The sequence below is a fragment of the Corvus hawaiiensis genome, chromosome 21 (assembly GCF_020740725.1).
Source record: "Corvus hawaiiensis isolate bCorHaw1 chromosome 21, bCorHaw1.pri.cur, whole genome shotgun sequence".
Classification (NCBI taxonomy): domain Eukaryota; kingdom Metazoa; phylum Chordata; class Aves; order Passeriformes; family Corvidae; genus Corvus; species Corvus hawaiiensis.
The window spans coordinates 1,665,502-1,680,536 of record NC_063233.1 but is presented as its reverse complement, the minus strand read 5'-3'; the positions used below and the strand labels follow the sequence as shown (position 1 = coordinate 1,680,536).

The 15,035-nt window shown below is 46.2% G+C and overlaps 3 protein-coding genes across 4 annotated transcripts in view; 1 reads left to right on the top strand and 2 right to left on the bottom strand.

The window, feature by feature from the left end:
• Positions 1-424: 424 nt before the first annotated feature.
• On the bottom strand, positions 425-3,538 carry ZBTB6 (zinc finger and BTB domain containing 6). Its single transcript, XM_048325895.1, has one exon. It carries the CDS (start codon positions 3,448-3,450, stop codon positions 2,167-2,169), a length of 1,284 nt encoding a protein of 427 aa, XP_048181852.1. The 5' UTR covers positions 3,451-3,538; the 3' UTR covers positions 425-2,166.
• A 158-nt stretch (positions 3,539-3,696) lies between these two features.
• On the bottom strand, positions 3,697-11,383 carry ZBTB26 (zinc finger and BTB domain containing 26). The gene is made up of 3 exons (XM_048325619.1): positions 11,328-11,383; positions 11,048-11,110; positions 3,697-9,174 (listed from the first exon to the last, which is right to left on the bottom strand). The coding sequence occupies exon 3, from the start codon at positions 9,162-9,164 to the stop codon at positions 7,848-7,850; it is 1,317 nt and encodes a 438-aa protein (XP_048181576.1). The 5' UTR covers positions 9,165-9,174; positions 11,048-11,110; positions 11,328-11,383; the 3' UTR covers positions 3,697-7,847.
• A 22-nt stretch (positions 11,384-11,405) lies between these two features.
• The window catches only part of RABGAP1 (RAB GTPase activating protein 1), a 62,918-nt gene continuing 59,288 nt past the window's right edge, over positions 11,406-15,035 (top strand). Inside the window, exon 1 of one of the 2 annotated variants that reach the window (XM_048325604.1) lies at positions 11,406-11,491. The gene's annotated coding sequence lies outside the window, so the exon portion shown is untranslated. The remainder of the gene's footprint in view (positions 11,492-15,035) is intronic. The other variant, XM_048325605.1, reaches the window with a different exon arrangement.

The window sequence follows — 15,035 nt, the reverse complement described above, 5'->3', positions numbered from 1 at the left end:
GAAGAGAGGACTGGAGGCGCGCTCTGGCGCACGTCCGTTGTCCCGGAGCCGCCTCAGGCCGGCGGGGCCCAGCGAGGTGAGGGGAGCGCTGGCGCTGCTGCCCCACCACGGCAGCCCCTGGAGCAACACCCGGCGGCTGCACCCGCTTCTCCGGTCACGCAGAGATAACACAGCCCTAGCCAAGGTCACGGCGGTGCAGGGCTGTGACTCCTGCGGGGAAAGAATTCATGGCACAAGTGGGTCAGACAGAGCCGTCTGAAGGACAGAAAAACGCGTTACTAAATGACCGCCACTGGAACACCGTGTTTTGTTTACAGCATCTTGTTGGTTTGGCTTGCAAGCCAAAATACTAACTGTTAAGGTATGCATAATAAGGAATTATTAACTGTGATCAGAAAAAACGAGATATATATCTGACACAATGCCTTATTTGCATTTCGTTTATTGTGTTATGACAGGACATGGTTACATGTACGGACAGGGGAGAGGAAACACCTCTAATGTGAACATGTGCACAAGACCAGGGTTTGTTCACAAAGCTTACTGAGACACTGCAGCCACCAAACAGAACATGCTGGTGGCCTGTCACACAACACAACTCCCTCTCATGTTTACATGCATGACCAAAATAGCTTGGAACCTGCTCCCACAGAAGATACACTTCAAAAGATCAGCCTGTTTCCCCTTTGGCACACAGGGAAGTGCTCATGAGGGAAATACCCACACATACACCTGACCATGCCTGTAACAAGTAGTAACAGGAAAGTGCACGGTAGACATTGTACACACCCAACCCCTAACCTAGCTGATCAAATAAAACCCCAAATGGGCTGATGCACTCACAGACACAGGGAAGGAAAGTGAACTGACAATAAAAACTATTGTCTTGGATTTTAGAGCCAGCCAGATTCTGAAGCATTTGGGCCAGACTTCTGGACTCAGAGCAAGAACTTGGAACAGCACTTCTGAAACTTGAAGGAAAGTGTGATACAGACAGAGTAAGAACTACTGCTTTTTGCTAATTGTAAGTACTATTATCACATATTAACAACTGAAATGACTCTTTATTCATATCACATTAAGTGGAAGAAACATGTACCAGCCAAAGACACAGACTCTGCATCACAGGGCTCTCGATGCTCATGATGAAACTAAAATGACCTTTGACAAAGCACAAACACACTTCTGCAATCACACATCATTACTGTGTTACCGTGTCACAGAATCAGAGTATGAGACCTCTATGTCTAAGCCATTGCTAGTCAGACAGAAATGCCTGTTTTTCAAAATTAGCATTGAAACTGTGATTACCCAACAGCACACAGATGAATTTCACGAGTGCATATAGCTAAGATCTGCAAAAAAATGAAGGCAAATGTTACGATGCAACAAACAGAACTAAACTTATCAAATACATTGGCATGACAGAAAAAAATCCCACTATTAGAAGAAAGAAGTTTATAAAAATTCAGAACTTGATAAAACTAAAAGCAAGTCCTTTTCATGGGACTATCCAGTTACAAATAAACTGCAAGGCAATACTGCTTGTTTCTTTCTCTTTTACCAATTCTCTATTTGTCAGAGGCAATTTGAAAGCTTCCTTGATTAGTTTTCATTTGTTGTGTGTCCTTAAAACATCACAGACTTGAGTATGAAAACACACCTTCTTTCTGTTGGAAGATCTAGTGAAGTTTGGGCAAGGAAGAAGGAGGTGATTTCACCATGAATGATCCAGAAACTGGATGGGAACAACTGACTCACTGAATAAATACAAACACCCCCATCCCTCAGCTGTTTTCACCAACACCATGGCTCAGGCTTCAGCTTATTGCAGTATCAGTAATAGTCTGAATGTCAGCAGTGCCTGCTCTTGAAACAAGGAATATAAAACATCATTGGGGGACCAGGACATGCTCAGTATAATAGAAGCATGAAATAATTTCCCGTATTTTGCAGTTTACTTTCAACTAGGAAACACCTTTTTTCACTGACAGCAATAGCAACCTTAACGGAGCAGGCAGGTTTCCTGCTCCAAGGCCTGTCTTGGATCACCAGCCACCTGTTTGTGCTTCTCTCCATTACATGGGGATCTGGAACTGGAATTGCATCTAGAATTTCACTAGCCAGGAGCTTTTTGTGGAGTCTGACTCCACAATTGCCCAGCTATCAATCATAGTCTATTTTAACTTTCGTAATAGTGTTCAGGTTTGGCTTTTCGCTGCTGTTCCTTCCATGAACAGAAGTCAAATGCTTTTTAAGAGCAGACTTGTGTTTAAAGTCCATGTCACAGCAGTGGCACTTGTAGGGCCTGTCCCCGCTGTGGATGTTGAGGTGATCCTGGAGCGTGCTCTTGGCAGTGAAGGTCTTCAAGCACACCATGCACTGGAAGGGCCGGATCCCCATGTGCCCCCGGATGTGCCTGTTGAGATTCTTTTTTTGCGTAAATGTTTTGCCGCATTGCAAACACAGGAAGAGTTTGTGCATTTTCAAATGTCTGAGATAGTTCTCGAGGTGCAGAAAGCCCCTCGGACACTTTGGACACTGGTGCCGCCATGAGCTGCCAGAATCCTCCAGGCTCTGGAACCCGTTCACCCCACTAGAAGTTCCTTCCGGATTGTCACCGACAAAAGTCTGAAAGTGATTTCCTGACATTTCTGTATTCCTGCTTTCAACTGTAGAGTTTATCAAGGAGTGCTGGGTTTCTGGGAAATATAAATTTGTTTTAGAGGAAGTGCAAGGCTGAGGAAAATGATCATTTTCTACATTCGCAACGCTCATGGAATCCATTCTGAAGACACAGATTTCATCATCCTTATACCCGATTTCCACTGTTGATATTTCTGGGGATTTTGTGTCCTTCCTTTCCGACACCAAGCTCTGTGCTGCAGGGTGTGGGCCATCCCCATCCTCCTGTTTCACGGGGTATTCTTCATTCTCTGGGCTGTCTTCAGAGATCTCAATTATTTCGCAATCTTTATCTAACACCTCGTCCCCGCTCCTCAGTTCAGCATCCGAGGAGTGGCACCCCTCAGCAGCCTGGGCACCGCTCTCCATGGAAGCGTCGATCTCCAAGTACTTGGACAAAGCCTCGGTGCACTTCTCCACAATGTGAACCATCTGCAGGTAACTCGCGGCCGTCAGGTACTTCAACAGCTCCTTCTTCTTGACTTCCAGCGCGCCCGTGTAGCAGGACAGCAACAGCTTCCTGCCCACCTCAGCGCTCTGCAGGATGGTGATCCGCACCTGCCTGGACTGGTTGAGCAGGAACTGATCCCGCATGAAGGTGGAGCAGGCGGCGAAGATCACCTTGTGCCCCTGGAACTCCGTGTCGTTGATGTAGATGGACACGTCGCAGAAGAGGTTCTGCTGCCGCAGGAGGTTCATCTTTTGCAGCACGGCATCGCCCTGCTGCTCGAACTGGAAGTGCAGCACCTCCGAGTCCGCCGCCATGGCGGGACCCGCGGGCACCGCCGGAGCGTCTCGCCGGGCGCAGCCCACCCCCGCCGCCGGCAGGACCCGCTGTCCCGGGGCTCCCGGGCCGCCGGCCGCGCTCCCGCTCCGCCCCGCTCCCCGGCCGCTCCCCGCAGCCCGTGCCGCTCGTGCCGCAGCGCCCCGGAACCGCTTCCCCGCCCGCCCCTTCCGCCCGCCCGCCCCCGCTGCGCCGTGACCGCGGTGGAAATGAGAGGCGGCGGCAGACAGAGTTAGCAGCACGTTTATTAAAAGACTTGGCACTGCTACAGCGGCTGCCGCTGGGGGAAACCGCACCGGCACCGGGGCGCGCCTCGCCCACCGTTCGGTAGAGGTAGCGACGTGTCCGCCCCCGTAAGGCATCCCGGGGAGCGGCTACCGGGGCTCCTCCTCGCCATCAGCCGGGACTCGCCGGGGGAACGGCGAACCGCCGCCCCGAACGCCACCGGGACGAGCTGCTGGCTTCTTCACGGCCACGGGACATCGCCCGGCAGCCGCCGACCCGCCTGCTTTGGTTATCACACGTAGTGTAAGACTTTTGCCCAGTCAGTGAAGAGGTAGCTAATGCTCAGTCCATCGATTATACAATCTCAAAGGAAAAGCGTCCGTCCTGCCTTCTCACCCCTTACCAAGTCGGGAGGCACCACTATGTCCCCCTCTTTGTTTTTAAAAATTAACATTTAACGTGACTTTAGAATTCTCTCAACAGTTTCAGTTTGTATCACATTTTGATTCTCCCTCCTCACTTTTATTCCTCCCAATGACTCCAAAACCAAATCAGCCCCACGCAATTAATTTCTACATTATTTCAACGGAAGTTCAGCGGCAGCTAAGTTTTGCCAAAAATCTAGGGGAGAAAAAGACTGACACTTCAAATTTATCAGTTACTAACTTGCAAAGTATGTCTTCTAAAAGAAAAATAAATTGAGGAAAGACTCAGCCCTGATCTATGCAGCAGGCTGTGCAGCTGGAGCATGTGCTGCAGGAACACGTGCCACACAAGCTACCATCACTCAGAGAAGTGGTGAGCCCAAACCTCTGGCAAACCTAAATTCTAAGAATTCCTTCTTCTATACAATATAAATAAATAAAATGCCAACATAAAAAAAAATCCTAATATATTGAGGAGTTATTAAAATACTTTTGTAATAGACTTCAGTTATTTTTAGGATATGCAGGAAGTTGTACAGCACATTAAGTTGTGAGACTATCCACTTACCAGCAAATGGTATTCTACACAGTAACACACAGATTATGATAACTGCCATAGTCCTCATCTGAATATGCAGCATCAGTAGCAACAACCAATGGATCTAATCTTTCACTACTCGGGACATTGCAATGAAGACAACATTTCACATACATGGACATTAAGTTCATCTTATTCTATAATCGAGCTGCCTCTGCATATTCCATTTATCATAATTCTCACTCCATTTTAATCTGTAATTCAGAGAAGCAGCATTAGCCAGATTTTGCTTTTCTAATACCTCTTCTATACTCTTCACTTGTCTTTCCATATAGGGGCAAATTTTAGATGAACTCTACCACCAGTGCACTTTGCATCGGCGTATTGCCCTTAGAGCTCCAGTGTTTCTGGAGTCACGCAGCCATCTCCTGCATAAATCTTTTCGTCTGCACCCTTTTGCCAGGCCAAAAGCACAGACATTAGTAGAAGTCACTTTTCATCCAACAGACGTGTCCATTTTCAGTGAAGAAAGTCTTCTGCATTTCTGCTTTTTCCTGTTTCTTTGTGCCGTGCTCTCACCAAACGACCACACCAGCCTTTAACTGAACAGCCCAGCAGTCTTGGCCTTCGCAGACGTCCAAATCACCACAGCACAGGGTGGACTCAACACCTAAGTATCTTGACCAAATAATTTTTTTTGTTTCTTAGGAAACCCCTTGTCTCTTCATATCAGCTTCAAGTCACCCACAGCTACTTCAACAAGCTGTATTCTCCTTACAGTAACATTACAGCTTCATAATTCCAAAAAAACCAAAACTTTCCAGATAGACAAAACTTTCAATACTGTCCATTTTGCTGCCATGTTTTCTAGCATTTGTGCAGTTTTATTCCTTTCTGTGGCAGAAGACCATTTTCTTTTTCGTGTCCATATTCATATTGCCTTGGATTGTTCACTAGTACCTTACAGCACATCGACCTGGCTCTGCAAGCTCTTGTTCTCCACGTCTATCTTCATCTTGACATACCGCTATAACTTATTTCCATTTAGTGAAAAATAGATTATCAAAATGTTCGAACAATACAGAAGGTTCTGCCTGAAGACAGAATGCAAGCGTCAGATGCAACTGTCACGGTCAAATTTAGTTCAAAACAACTCTGTAAGTGGGTGGCTTCAAGAGGAAAAACAGTTCTTCCCATGCGAACCTATCTTCTACCCCAGGAACCTGAACAATAATTTTAAAAAGTTTCAGACAGTTAGACTTTAGGCCTAAATATATTTGCTACAACTTGAAAGATCAATGCCCTGATGTAATTTCCATTGCTTACTTCATAGCTGTCCATGTAAGAGTTCATGTAACAGTCAAGTACAGTAGTTCAAGAACTCAATTGCAAAAACGGATTCACAGAATCACCTTCCTTTTCTACTTCAAAGTATGTGGATTTCTGAAAGCATTCTGCAACATTAACGTGTTTTAACATCCATCAGTGTAATGTCTGCGTGAGGAAATCCTGACTTCTACACGCACAGAACTGAAGAGCAAGACCAACTTTTGATAATGACATACACAACACTTGTTGTTCTAACACACCTTTGGTCATACCTGTTTAACATTTTTAACCATACAATAGCAGCCTTTCACCCCCACCCCTCATTCAAACACAACAACAGTACTACGTTTAGGTAGGAAGCATAATCTCAGCCTCAAGGCAAACCTTGTGGAAAAGAGTTGCATTGGAAGAAATCCTTACTCCAAACGCCAACAGCAGTTCTCTGCTGAGCATCAGCCGTTTGATTATTAGTCTATGCTACACTTCAGTACTAAGAGTGCTGGTCTACTGGGAATGGTGTGCCTCAGATAAATTAAGCTTCTTTCAGCCTCAGTGGGATGCGGATAATTCCACAGCACTTTTGAGAAGCAATATGGTATAATCCCAGAATCCCAATAAACATGCCATTCCCGCTACATTTGATGTTTAAGGCGGTATACAAGAGGTATTGCTGAGTACAGTCAATAGCTGATATATTAACCTATAGAAATTGTGCTACCTATACCTCATCCTAGCATCTGTAAAACACTAATGGTCACTTCAAAAAAGTTCAAGAAATCAAAAAACTTTATGTTAAGTTCTTATAGCAGGTATTTTTGTTTAAAGTTAAGTGACATGTGGCCCTTGTTAGACATCAAGGAGAGACATAAAAGAACTAAGGAGGAAAAAGGCAAAAAAAAAAAAAATCATGGAGTTGTTATACATTGCAGCTTTAAAAATATTCTTTTCACAGTGTCAAAAAGCAGTATTTCTCCACTCCAGCTTTGCTCTAAACCCAACAGCTGTTGTGGTTTTTGATTCAAAACTTACGGAAGATAGAGGATAATTTTTAGCTTTGAAGTGTTTAGCTTGTCTCAGTACATGCACTGGTAAGTGCCCTTTAAAAATCCCAGGTATGCCAGGTATATAGGTCTTATTTGCACTCCAGGCACCAGCTTCTCACATTCCAGAGCTGCAATTTATCCTCAGTTTGAACAGCTCTATGCAATGATCAGCTAACCCTGCCAAATCATTTAGGGTTTCATCTTTTCATAATGCATGTTGAGGTTAAAAACCCTGAGAGTTTTTAAGAGAGCATTGATTGGCAGCAGAAGTTTCTTGAAATAAGTTTAGAAAGGGCAGGGCAAAAAAGTGACACAAAAATACTTCATTTCAACTTCAGGAGTCTAGGGGTAAGATCAGAGAAAGGTAATTTTAAGAGGTAAGTTTAAATTTAAGTATATGGAGTGTTTTCAGTTATCCAGTGCTTTTTAAAAAAAAATCAGGTTATCTCACACACTTGTCCTCTTTGCTTTCCTCCACCTGCCCAGACACAGAGAGGCCTCTAACTGTACAGCAGATGGTTTACTTGCAGCCCACAGCAACAGTCTTTCAAAAGGTGTTAGTCTTGAGTCTCCTAATCAGAGAGAAATGAAACAATTAACCCCTTAATCCACAGTACAGACACAGACAGAAACCTGAAGGAGGATTGCTATTCACAGAAAATATCGAGTAAGACTAAGAGTGATGGCTGAAGACCTGCCAGGTTTTGCAATCCAACCATCTATAGCCTTTTGGGACACACCACTAGTTTAGGGAAGAAGCCAAACCAGCGCTTTGCTCCTCTCAGTCACAATCCCTACACAGGGCAGGTTTTAATTGCTTAATTGACGCAGGTACTATCATTTCTTAAACTGAGCACAGCCTGAGGCAGCTTCCCTGCATCCAGTACCTGGCTGGCATCAGCCTGCTGACAGACTTTACTGTCTGTAGCAGCGCTACATGTGAATGAATCAAAGTCCACCGTTATGTCTTGCACGTTTCTTTCATTGGCATTGTCAAAGCTATTTTTACCATGCAGCTGTTTAAGGTGTTTCCTCAGAACAGGCTTATGCGCAAAGACCATGTCACAGTAGTTACACTTATGGGGCTTGTCCCCACTGTGCAGGTTGAGGTGGTCCTGTAAGGAACATTTCTGAGAGAACGTTTTCCCACAGATCTTACATTGGAATGGTTTGATGCCTGCATGCACTCTCATGTGCCGGTGGAGATTGCCCTTCTGAGTGAACGTCTTGCCACAGAGCAGACACATAAATAGTTTATGCATCTTTAAGTGGTTAGCATAGTTTTCCAGATGCCGAAATACTCTTGTGCACTTTGGACACTGATGGTGCCACTGGAGGCCTTTGTCTATCCCTCGGTTGTTAGGCCCAAACATATCTTTAGAGGCCAGAATGATGTTATCGCTGCCAGCATATGAAAGGGCATAGTTGTGCAGGTGGTTTTGCTCTATTTCACTTGCTCTGTTCTCAACAGTGGAGTTGATAAGAAAGTGTTGAGGCTCTGACGAATGCAGTGCACTTTGTTCAGACGAAATAAACTGGTTCTGATCCTTCTTATTCCTAACTTCTGTTACCTCCCCGATGGACTCCACCTTGATGATCTGAATGTCACTATCCTCCATGTCCATGCTGTCTTCTGAAGGCTGAATACAAGGCGAGTCTTGCTGCAGAGAGTCGTCATCTCCCTGATGCTCCTTCAGCTCAGAAGAGTCACTTTGCTGTTCGCACTCTTTGCTCTCCAGTGGCTGCTTGGGTTTGATGAACTTCCACAGGGCCTGGGTGCACCGTTCCACAATGTGGCTCATCTGCAGAAAGCTCGCAGCAGTCAGGTAGTTCACCAGCTCCATTTCAGGGAACTCCAGAGTGCCACTGTAGCAGGAGAGGAGCAGCTGCCTCCCCACTTCCGAACTCTGCAGGATAGAGATTTTTACATCTCTGGAGTCGTTCAGTAAGAACTGATCTCTTAAAAAAGGAGAGCCAGCAGCAAAGACAATTTTATGCCCATGAACTTCAACATCATCTATATGGATCACGACATCACAAAATTTGTTTTCTTCCCTCAGTTTGTTCATTTTCTGTAACATTGAATCGCCATAGTTGTCAAACTTGAAATGAAGAATATCTGATCTTTCTGACATTTTGGCACACCTAAGGAAAAGCAGCAGAAAAAAAAACAAACTATGAGAACTTTTTGATTCTAAAAGGCAGGTTAGAAAGGTTTAAAGTAATAATATAAAGTGGGTGTTTATCAGCTGTTATGTTTTATCCTACATACACGTTGAAGTCCATTACACATAAAAACAAAATCAAGTTTACATCTCACCTTACAATACCTTTAACTTTTTTTTAATTTAACGAAGCCTGAATATAAAGTAGAGATGCTATGACAGAAATTCTCCTGAAGCAATATCCTAAAGAGTTAGGATGTAAAGGGAAACTGTGTATTTTTAGCAAGCTTTGGGTTTTGCAGCACTGGGTTTAACACATTAGATTGTCTTTCAAGTTTTTCTGCAGGAGTTGCTTTGCTGTGGGTTGTTTAGGCTTTTCCTAAGATTACAGAAAAAATCTTCAGAATGGACTCCACTAGGCTCCCTGGTTTGAATACCTGGGGAATAAAGGAAGCCTCACTTCTTGCCTTTTTCTTTGGAAGATCACTTCTCTAGGAAGTTTGTTCTTGTTTTGTTAGTACTTGGAATGAAGAACAGTGGATCTTCCATAAACCAAGTACTGTTCTTTTGTCTTTCAACAGTTGCTTTAAGAATTTGTAAGACTACACTGATTCTGGACAAACCACTGTTCACACAATCCTGCCAGAGCACTGGGATTGCAGGAGGTGAAGAAATAACAGGAGACTAAATGATGCAAGATTTGGTTAGATAAAATTACAAAACAAAGCAAAACTTACACCTCCCAACTATTACAAACACCACATAAAGCTAGAAAGGAAGTTTTGAAGTTTATAGATAAAAGCAGATACTGCTCTCTTGGGGCATGAAGTGTCAGCTGGGTGTACACACAGGGATGGCATCGTGCCCAGTGAAATGAATAAACACACAAGACAACCGTTCAAAGAATATTTTTGGAAGCATCAGTCAATAATCAGGGTTTTTCAGTTTGCAGCTCAGACAGCATTTGGAGACACGACTTCCTCACTGATCACACCCATCAAGCATATCTTCCAATGTAAGGCATGCAAAAATTAGGGAAGGATTTCAGAAGCCTTCAAAAACCAGGGACCGTGGAAAGTTTGGAAGCAGGGGGAGCATCATTCTGCAGTAAAACCGGTTCTGCTAAATCTGCAGAAAGCACAGCCACCAGTCCCTCAGTCACCATCAGTGCTGCCTGACTCACCCCCATTTCTAGGGCTGAAAGTTTAATTTTAAGATGCGACAGCCTTTGGCAAATATAAACGACAGCAATAGATCATCCTGGTATATCTTCAGTGTATTTTAGGCGTTATGAAACTATTTCTTCTTGTGTTTTCTCTGGCAAGTGATGAGGGAAGCCCAGTTGTGAGTCTGTTTTTTCCACCTTGGGAATTCATACAATATGAATGCAGTTAAAGCACCCATGCTATGGTTATACTGTGCTGTTAACCACAGCTACTCCAGCCATTCAGCCTATCTCTGGCAGATTACAAGAGCCATATCGTAAGAAACTGCAGATCGAAAAGTTGTGACTTGCTTTGGCACACATTCAGTTTCCACTACTACTGATCTACAAAAGAGCATCAAATGAACCCCAAACTCTCTATCTCGGGAGGGTGGCAGACCAAGGAAGCTCCCGTCGGGCGTGCATGGCTCCCCGCTGGAAGCACGTGCTTCCTCGGCCTTTACCGACCGCGGATGGCACCGGCTCCTCACATCTACTTTCCGGGGTCCGGGAAAAGGATATTCCAGCACAGCTCAGCCGGGAGACTGCGCAGCTTCCCAAAACAACGTAAACGCGATGCCCTTTGCGAGAGCGGGGAAAGCCGCTATCCGCGCCAGGCCCGGCCCCGCGGGAGGGAAGGGGCAGGTACCTGTAGCGTCGGGCCGCGTCCCCGTGCTGGCACCCGCGGCCGCTCCTGCCTCCGGCTACGGACCTAGAGAGGGGAGGAGACCCGCCGTGAGCCGCCGCCCCAGCGCCGGGCCGGGCCCGGCCGCCCGCCGCTCCCCCCGGGCGGCCCCGCGCCCCGCCGCGCCCCCGGCCGGGCCGGGCCGCCCTCCGAGCGCGGCCCGCGGGGGCAGCGGGAGCCACGGGCCGCTCCGCGCCGCGCTCCGGGGCCGCCGCCCGCGCCCCGCCGGCCCGCCGGGACCTACAGGCGCCACCGCAGCCCAGCACCGCGACTCGGAACCGCATTGTCCGCCCGCCGGAAGAGCCGCGCCCGGAAGGACCGGCGGGGCCGCCCCTCCGCCCGGTCACGTGGGGAGGCGGCGGCGGCCCAGGCCCGGCACCGGGAGCGGCGGCGGCGGCGGCGGCCGGGGTAGGTGCGGCTCGCGCTGCCGCGGGGGTGCGTCCGCCCCGTCCCCGCTGCGCTCCCGCGGCGCTGCCCCGCCGCCGCTCCCTCCCGGTGTGCGGGAGTTGGGGGCCGTCCTGCGCTCCGCTACCGCTGGGTCCCTCCCTCGCCTCCGGGGCCGTGTCTCCCACCCGGCGCGGTGCCTCCCCCTCCCCCCTGCCCGGCACGGCCGCGGCCTCGGCGGGAGCGGGGCCGTGAGACCGCCCCGGGTCCCGCAGGGCCGGGCCGAGTCCTGGGGCGGGCGGGGGACGCCGGGCCCGGTCCGTCCTCTCCAGCTCGCCAGCTGCGGGTGTGGGGGATAGTGGGGACCCTCCTCGGACCGCGTCGGTGTCCCCGGGACCCCGTCGAGCGTGTCCCGGAGCCGCCGGCTTTTCCCCCGCGTCCCATCCCGGGCGGCGCGGGGCTCCGCGGGGCTGACGCGGAGGGACCGGCCGGGTACCCGCTTTCCCTCTCCGTGTCGCGGGATGTCGGTTGTTGCCTGTCGATTCCAGGTGGATCCTAAAATGTGGCACTTCGTTGCGTGTAGGCATCTTTGTTTGATTTATGTACCGTAACCTCGGTGGGTTTTGTGCTTTTTTTCCTTCTTGTTGTCAAGGAAGTGTTTCTTTCAGTTGAAACGTCCCCAGTAGATAATTTTTAAGTACTGGTTGTGTCAGTTAGAGGTGAAAATTAAGTATAAACAGATTGTGTTAAGTTGGTTTAAAAACACTTATCAGCAAAAATTAAGTCGATATCGAACTGCTGGAAGTAAACTTGGTCGTTTATCTCTGTGTAGATTTGCCTGATTAAGATATTTTGGGGGGGAGGAGGAGAAGTAGAAAAAGTATTCAGGAGAGGTTTGGAGAGAGGGAAAAGATCACGTGAGACGTTTGCAGAGGAAAAAGATTGTGTTTATTTCTTGAATAGAAGCTGGAGAACAGGTAGGGCATACAGGTATGGCTTGATCTGTATTTCAGATTTTGTTCAACTTACAGGTTTTGTTAAAGCGCAACTCAGTAGGATTTCTGAGACTTTGGGCTACTTAGAGAACATGTAATTACAGAAGCTGCCCACTGCTGATTGACTTGCAGAAATGCTGTATTCTTTTTAAAGGCCTCTACTTAAAAGGTCAAGGACCTGAGCAAACTTATTTTTGTGTGCACAGTAAACAAATTACAAATGGAGCTTGGCATAGGGATTTCCTTCCAATTTCCAGCCCCACGTGCAGGCAGTGTTTAGTAGCACACACCGAATGTAACTCCTTTTTTCTCAGTTCTTTCACAGTGTATTTTTAAAGTGCTCTGGTTGTCTGGTGAGCGTAATTCCCTGTTTGTGTTTGAATCCTAACAAGAGAGAAACTCCAGCAGTACGTAGAGCATCATCCCCAGAATTTATTTAGCTGCTGGCTGCGCTGCCTTTTTCCCAGCCTCCAGCCTGTGCTGTGTCTTGCCTGTCCCGGCTGTACAGCGCAGAGATGGGGCTGATGCTGGGGGAGCGTCAGCTGTGGCGCGTGGATGAACCAACTGTTCATAGTTAATTCATTCCAGCAACATTCCTGTGCTGGGCTGGCTAAGGCAGTGTCAGCATTTCTTTTATAAACTGCAGTTTCCCAGGACCGGCTGCTTGTTTCTGGGATGGGGAATTTACTGATTACAAGAGCCTAAAATTAGAGTTTTGTCCTCTGAGCAGATAGTTCAAATTAAGATTGAAAGTAAAATGATGTTGGCAATAGCTGTCAACCTGTTAAGGATTGTTAACAAAGATTGCATTAGCTTAACTCTTGTGTTTGTCTGATGCCTGATTTTGCATACAGTGTCTCATGATTCCCTCATCTTCCCGGTATCTGTGAGGAGAGGGGTGGAATTGGAGACACCATTATCTCCAAACAACAATATTTCTTTTCTTTCTGGCTCTTGAAATTAGTGGGAGCATCTGTGGCTGTCACTGTGTTGTAAAATGAACAGAAAAGATAGACTTGTAGTTGTTATTTTTTATTAATTACTCTTTAGTCATCCTAAATCTGTGTTTTCACATGCAGTATTCCTCTGGCTTTCCTGCTTCATTTTGAGTACCAAGGACTTCTTGTTGCATTTGAGAGTATGTGTTGCACAGGGAAGGTGGGTAAAGATCAGACATGATTAAGCAGACTAATCATATGATACGTGAGAAGAAAAAAGATTGCTAGTGATTTCTTGCAGGCTGTTTTTTTGGTTTTTTTCCCAGAGCTCTGATAAAACACAGGCTTTGACCTGGAGCATTTTCAAGGCTTTTTTCAGGACTCGCAATGTATTTTAAATAAACGAGTGTGCACTGGGTGAATTTTACAGGTGGAAAAACCCACAGATGTCCAAGACTGTAGGAGCTCAGAGTCTTACAGAAGGCTGGGTTCTTTGTCGTAACACAACTCTGCAAAGTGCACTGTAAAGCCTCTGAACTCTGCCACAAATTCCACTGTTCACCCACACTAAGATGCTAATGATGAACGCTCAGAAAGCAGAACTTTGTATCTTTAAATTGAACCATACTGGATTTATTGTTAAGCTGTGCATAGAGCCAGAGGAATAGAAACAGAAAATACATTATATTTAGGTATTTCAGCCACCTCAGTGTCTTTTCTGCATGTCACCTTGTTTTCCATGTTTTTTAACACTATACTTAGTGGTTTCATATTTTGGAGGATAGAGGATATAAGTTTATTTTGCATGCCAAGCTTTCTGACTTTGCTTTTTAAAGCAAATGAATTGCTGTTCTTCAGTAATTTAGTTAATATTGCTGTATTGTTCTTTATCTGGTGCATTCTGCATCAGATATATTGGAACTTTGTGGAATCACCTTAGGAACTGCAGCTGAGGTACAAAAGCTGAGAAAGATATGAATGGGGAAAAAAAGTCTCTTTTCCTCTCTAGTTTGCATACCTGTTCTCATGCTTATTCTCCTTTCTGCCCTGGAAACCCAGAACTTATTTTTGTGTTGTATTTCCCTGTAAATTCTGTGCTAAGGGTGCTACATCTGCTGGTGACTCTCAGGTCCAAGAAGTTCATGCCTGAAATACTGATTTTTCCATTTATCCTCTGTCCTTTTGTGTGGCTATGAATGTTCTGAACACCAGAAAATGGGTATTCCTTGGAAATGGAGTGAGACCAGCCATAGTTATGAGTGCCTTTCTTCACTTGTTGTACGTCTCAAGGTGGCATTCAAGCCTCAACCTCTTCTAGTAACGTAAAATTGAAGGTTTTCTTTTTTCTATATATTGTTTGCTTTAAGCTCTTTTAAATTAATTCTGGCAGAACTTAGAAGGAAAACTTTGATCACAAGTTGCAGGTCAGGTGCCAAATATTTGGGAAAGGGAGGGAAAGTAAAAGATAAATATTTTATAAGTCTGTGTAACTAATCTGAACTTTGGTAGGTTTGCTTTCTAGTTGTTTAAGATTTTAGCATGGTGAATGGGGTCTCTGCTGTTCCTCTGGACATTGTCTTGAGTAGAGAATAAGGCATAACAGCAGTGAAGGGGAATTGCACGGTGAATTAGAAT

What these genes read in the sequence shown, in the direction of transcription:
- ZBTB6 (XM_048325895.1), bottom strand. Translation starts at nt 3,450, where the DNA reads ATGGCGGCGGACTCGGAGGTGCTGCACTTCCAGTTCGAGCAGCAGGGC.
- ZBTB26 (XM_048325619.1), bottom strand. Translation starts at nt 9,164, where the DNA reads ATGTCAGAAAGATCAGATATTCTTCATTTCAAGTTTGACAACTATGGC.